The 6,000-nt window shown below is 44.1% G+C and overlaps 2 protein-coding genes across 2 annotated transcripts; both read right to left on the bottom strand.

The window, feature by feature from the left end:
* Positions 1-598: 598 nt before the first annotated feature.
* Pmar_PMAR029108 (hypothetical protein) lies at positions 599-1,866 on the bottom strand (the record flags this gene model as incomplete). Its single annotated transcript, XM_002764622.1, has 9 exons — positions 599-685; positions 734-843; positions 889-989; positions 1,035-1,156; positions 1,203-1,274; positions 1,317-1,417; positions 1,478-1,618; positions 1,668-1,722; positions 1,765-1,866. The coding sequence occupies 9 exons, from the start codon at positions 1,864-1,866 to the stop codon at positions 599-601; spliced, it is 891 nt and encodes a 296-aa protein (XP_002764668.1).
* Positions 1,867-3,654: 1,788 nt separating this feature from the next.
* On the bottom strand, positions 3,655-5,492 carry Pmar_PMAR029107 (ethanolaminephosphotransferase, putative; the record flags this gene model as incomplete). Its single annotated transcript, XM_002764621.1, has 11 exons — positions 3,655-3,742; positions 3,792-3,898; positions 3,943-4,025; positions 4,078-4,183; positions 4,257-4,386; positions 4,437-4,544; positions 4,591-4,672; positions 4,717-4,847; positions 4,892-5,028; positions 5,074-5,184; positions 5,229-5,492. 11 exons carry the CDS (start codon positions 5,490-5,492, stop codon positions 3,655-3,657), a joined length of 1,347 nt encoding a protein of 448 aa, XP_002764667.1.
* Between the last annotated feature and the right edge of the window lie 508 nt (positions 5,493-6,000).

Raw genomic sequence — 6,000 nt, 5'->3', positions numbered from 1 at the left:
AGATCAATGCCATATTGTAGAGTGCAAGCCTCCTTATTATCATACTTTCGTCCTGCCTAATCCTTCTCTGAAGACTTTGTCCAATCTGAGCAATATAATAACAGTAGTATGAGTTGAGAGCAGTATACCTTGCTGAAGTCTATTTGAACAGGATCGATATGAATTGGACTCGGGAGAGGTTGCTCCTCGTTGTTGTTAGAGAGCAGCAAGCCTTTCTCCTTCAGCACATGCATGAAGTGGCCCTTGCGTAGTAGCTGGTGCTTTCCATGGTGTTTGCTGTGGTGGTGGTGATGGGAGCTCTCCGTACCAACACAGGCTCCGGCGATAATCTGATTATTGTTGGTTCACAGGAGCAGGGTTAGGGGACAGTTCACTTACAGCAAGAATGAAGGCGCGTGCGAAAATCATCATTACTGTAGTTAAAGGTGATGTTGTAATAGCTAAATTGAAGAGCCATATAGCCGTCATTCGTATAATTCACGCATGGAGGGTTAATCCCAGTCATGTAACAACACAATTCCATCATAACAAGAAACTTCACTACTGATGGGAACGCATAGGATCATCTATTAAATGTCCATATCATCCAAATGGCATTTTATTCGTAATGAGGACGATATCGCTCATCGTACCGTACCTCACGATACCGCTGTTGCTGGGGGTCTGCTTCCACTCTATCTAGCGCCTGATAATGAAATTCAGTCCTGGAGGACTCACCTTATATGAAGAATACCTTCTTTATCAAGTAGTATCCGCTTCCTGCTATACCACCGTAAATGGTACCGAGGAAAGATACCACAACAGCAGCTGCCGCACAGAGAACCAGAAGGAAGTATGCAACGCCTATAGAGAGCCACTTTTAATGCGACTATCTAAAGGCTACTATACCTTCAATAAGACCAGGGCCATAGGAAGCGATAGCCACTGGTACAGTAGTGACAAATGCGCCTATAGCTGCTATGAGGCCAACTGTTAAATTCATGATGTACCTTGTATACAACATGCTCATACCATGGTACTGGTTCAGGCCCTACTGTAACACTGTCTGTAATATCATGGATACCAGAGTCTCATCTCTAGAATCGCCACCTGCTACTATGAATAATGCATCCCAGAGAGTCCAATGAGACGCCATGTCCTTGCCAGCATTCCAGGACTAATGGTGGCAGAGATGATCGAGTATAAGCATAGGGTATACATACATTCCAGAAGTCCTTCCTCATATCCTGTGCAGCATAGCTTGACCATAAACCCACCGTCTTCTTAGCGTCAAGCTGATTAATCAGTTCTTATCATAACAAGTATAGGTTTACTACCTGTAAATCGTATATCTTGGATTCAACTACTGCCTTCTGGTCCCTCAAGTCTTGAACCTTCTGGTAATTAGCCTGGCACTCGTCATTGCATGAGAACCACCCTAAAGCAGTGGTAATAGTAGTACTGCACTGGCTACCATTACTGTCATTGATGCTACTACCTTTACTATTGTAGTACTCTCTATCAGCTCTGTCCAACTTTTGCATAACTGATCTATACTGACGGCCCTGCACTACATCGATATGTTCCAAGGTTTGACCATACCGTGCGGCTGTGATTGGGTCCACGTGGAAACCGGTACCTAGAAAGGATCGAGTTGGGGGGGGATCCATTGCATTGACGATACATACCAAAAAGCGCCACCAGTAATCCGATGATGTACATGGATGATATAACGTAGTGTTTCTGAGAGAGAATAATAACGGCTACATGCCAAAACTTGCCTACTTTGACGAACTTCAATCCAGCATTAGCCGCCACTGTGACTATACTCATATCATCCATACCACCTGCCTTACAGAATGCTACATCATCGAACCGTTCATTCATGCGTTATCACCAGAATGATGCGATCCCATCCGATGTTGTACTGCAGCATCGCGGTGTCCTGTTGAACTGGACATAATAGTGATGATGAGATACTGTCTTGTATGATAAGAATGAGACCTCGATTCAAAACCCGTCGCTCAGGAGGTGAGAAAATGATATTGGAACATCCTTAGAATGATATCATACTACATATACACAGGCAATGATACATAGTGACAATGTTGACAGGAAGGCACGCTAGTATGGAGGATGTTATCCTAGACAGTGGAATATGAGCACCCCTGGTATGAGAATACAATTCCTCCCTAATTTACACCATTCACTTGGACTATCCTCAGGGCTGATGCTAGCGCGAATACAACTACTGTATCAAGGCCACTGTGTACCTGAGAATGAGCAGTAAGATACCATTATCCCTGGAACCCTTCCTACAGCAGTGGCTAGACAGAAGCCTGATATGGTAGCAGTGGGCCCCTGTTCGGACTGTATTATCCAAATAAGTAGTCTACCCACTAAAACTAGTATGACGAAGGCTAGTATAGCATAAGGGAATGAGTTAAGTAGTGCCCATACTACAAGTATATGATAGGAACCATATAGAGCTGAGCCAATCCAGTTAATACTTTCCGAAGAGGATTTTAATAATTCAACTGATGGTGTGGGAGATATAGATGCGACCATCGATGGGGCTGATCTCGCAATCTCCTCATCCATGAACACATCTATACCATTGCCAACCTCAATATCTACTATACCTTCCACTGGGTAGGCGGTAGGTGATGGTATCTCATCACCATCGTCTTCCTCCTCCTCGTCAATGGTAGGTACTGGTAAGAATGCTGGTAACGAGCGCCCCATAAGTGGCCCGTTCCGACTGACATCGGATAACTCCTTGATAAGGAATATACGCCAGAAGAACTCCTCGATAATAGGGTTCACTATGATAAAGTAGAGAGCTAGTAATACATCTATGAAGAGATGGGCAGCATCACCTCTGAGTGATCCCAGACCAAAGATATCCAATTGGGACTCATAGGACCCGATACAGAGTATCTGCCACCATCTACCTGAACATTGTAACATGAGGTATATAAGGCTACCACATAAAGTGGTAACAAAGAATGATATTATTGATAGCAACAACGTAGCATACCCACTCACTGACCTAGCCATCTCCGACTGGTAATAATGGTGATACCAATGTAGAGGGGTCAAGCAGAGAGAGTGGATAGAATTAGTGCAGTCACTCTTGCTCAGAATAAAGGCCAAAGGGAAGAGGATCATCCCAGCATGCATAAAGAACATGGCAAGTAACATGCTCCGGAATAGAAGTCCAAAAACGAGTACCGTGAATGCTGGTATGAGCGCAATGATGATCAATTGTAAACCTGGTCTACTATTTAGGAGTTGACCAAGGCATAGGTGAGGGACCAATGACCGATGGGTAGACAGCTGTGGTGGTACTACTACTCCAGAGCTATCTGTAGAGGTAGGAGGAGGACCTATCACTGGGGTAACCCGTCCTTCATCTGCTGGTGGACATGGTGATCTCATGAAGGGGAGAATAAAGAATAGTACTGAGCGTATGCATCCATAACAACACAATACTACATCATTACAGTACGATCATATGAAGCTATCCACGACACTACCACTTGAAACAGTGAATGAAGAAGCTGACTTGTCACAGTGAGGTGATAGCGAGCATATAGACATCCAGTAAGAATGAGGCAATGGTGGTGGTGGTCGACTCCATACAGTACAGGCCGTCTTGTTGCTGCCTTGTTATCACTGTGATGCCTGGCGCTTCCTGGTAATAGAGAGGGCGTATATCCCCAAATACATGCTTATCTCCTCCATCGAATCCGTCAGAAACCTGATAGACCATTATAATGATGATGATGCAGAGCTTAAAGAGACCCTACTTCCAGCTCTTGTAAACCAAGAAGCCTAAATATAGACCTAGGATGATATCACTGTGCCGTGGGAATAGATGAAGGTAATCTATGACGAATATGATGGGCAATGGTACCTGATAATGGTACATATGGGATAACCATCATTCATACAACATACCAAGAGGGAATGATATCTAGGATAGGCCATACCAGTCATACCACACAGTATCATATTGTTTGTTAAATAAGTAAAGGCGATGCCTGAGTATGAGCACAAGAGTGATGGGAACAGGCAAAGTATGACACCACTTACCAAAAGTCCCGAGGACAAGTCTAGGATGAACTGTTGGTATGAGGGTCCAGAGCATGCCACATACCATGAGGGCCACAATGGGTATCAATTGCATCATTGCGGTACGCTAAGATGGAGGAGGAGCAAGACTGGGTATGGTAGTGAGGGTTCCTCTGGTTGCCGAGATATCGTCTACTTACTGTATGCTTTGCATGCCTCGCCACATTAAACATAGCATCAATGCTACCATAAGTAGTCACCCCACTGATACCAATCACAATATAATCTACGATCTCCAGATGGATGAATGGTATGGGCTGTATGTGCCACCTGACATGATCGATAACCTAGGTATGACCATGTTGAACAATAGGTAGTACACTGATGGTCCAAAGAAGCAGGATATCATATGTAATCCCATACTTGTGAATTGGGCTTCTGTTACACCATAGAATGACAGACCACTACGGAAGACACGAGTATGATACCTGGAATATAAAGATAGTGTATATGTACAATGACAATGTATATTACTCTTCCCATTGGGCTAAGAAGAAGGGTACAATCATGAACATGAGGAATGCCATAGCTCGAGGACCGCATCCGATGGCTGTGCCTAGTATATAGTTAAAGCTACAATAGACACAGAATACCACTTACTTGCCATAGCACTCATACAGATGAAGGTGGTTGAGATAGAGTCACAACCATGATCAAATAGTTGACCCAGAGGACCAGCGCTTCCCGTCCGTCTGGCCTGTTTACCATCTATGGCATCCATCGTTTGGTAACTGACAAGCGAATGTCTCGAGGTTAGATGGAGAGGCATGATTACAAAAAGAGGCCTATAGCATTGGCTAAGTAGGACCACTTAGGGGCCTCCTCAGTGAAGGTTGGTGTATAATATGCAATGCAGAAGTATGATAAGACCATTGCAGCCAAACCCACTAGGGTTATCATGTTAGGCGCAATCTAACCAAGTGGACATAATAATAAGAATAATACTCTGCCTATTACCTTCTTAGGCATGAAGAGTATGACATTATTCCAAAAATATTTATTCATCAGGTTATCCAACATCGTTGGTGTACCAGCCTTATATTCATAATTGGATAAATTCTTCAGTCCCTGAGCATCATGTGCTATCATGAAAACCCCCTAATATAACCCACCTCTTCCGTAATCTTCATCCTCTTACCCTTGATGAGGTCTATACGCCTTTGCCTCTCATCATCACTATCATCCTGTTGTTTACTCTCGATCTTCTGCCCTTCCACAGCTTTACTGTCGACCTTTCCCTTTCGAGTAACGCTGGGAGACTGGAGGCTCCTCCTCCTCCTACTGCTAGTACTGGAAGATGACCTCTTCTTGGATGATGATGATAACCTAGCAGAACCTTTATTATCCTTAGACCTTGCTGATGATGTTGATGTCATTAACTTTAACAACCGAAAAGGGGCACTGAACGAGCCGTCTCATGATATCATTCGTGCGCTCAACTGGTCGCACACTCGATGGCTGTCAGATGCATTCACTTGTGCACTCTTGCTCACTTATGATTCCTCAGCTATAAGCGCAGCAGTAGAGAATGGGAACATAATGATGCCTCCACAAGATTCAAGAGGACTTATGAGGTTATCATTGGAGGTGGGCCTCTCTGAGGGGTCCTAATAGCTGTTGTATATGATCCTCAGGGGCCTCAATCCCATAGGAACAGCGATCTACGACTACAACGCAGGATGGATAATCACATCTTACACTCTGCCTTCCCACAATGCTATGCGCACTACCAGATGAATAGAAGACATCTTCGGTATCCATATTCATCCCTACATACTCTACAATGCACATGCGTTCTCAGCCCACCAACACCAGAGATGAGACCCTCATTGAATGATGATAATCGACATAAGATAGTCTGTGGTGAGCTATACCTGTAGCCTT

Source organism: Perkinsus marinus (assembly GCF_000006405.1).
Source record: "Perkinsus marinus ATCC 50983 genomic scaffold scf_1104296976606, whole genome shotgun sequence".
In the NCBI taxonomy this organism is placed as follows: domain Eukaryota; phylum Perkinsozoa; order Perkinsida; family Perkinsidae; genus Perkinsus; species Perkinsus marinus.
Note: the sequence above shows the minus strand (reverse complement) of the source record. Positions and strands in the feature narration are given on the sequence as shown.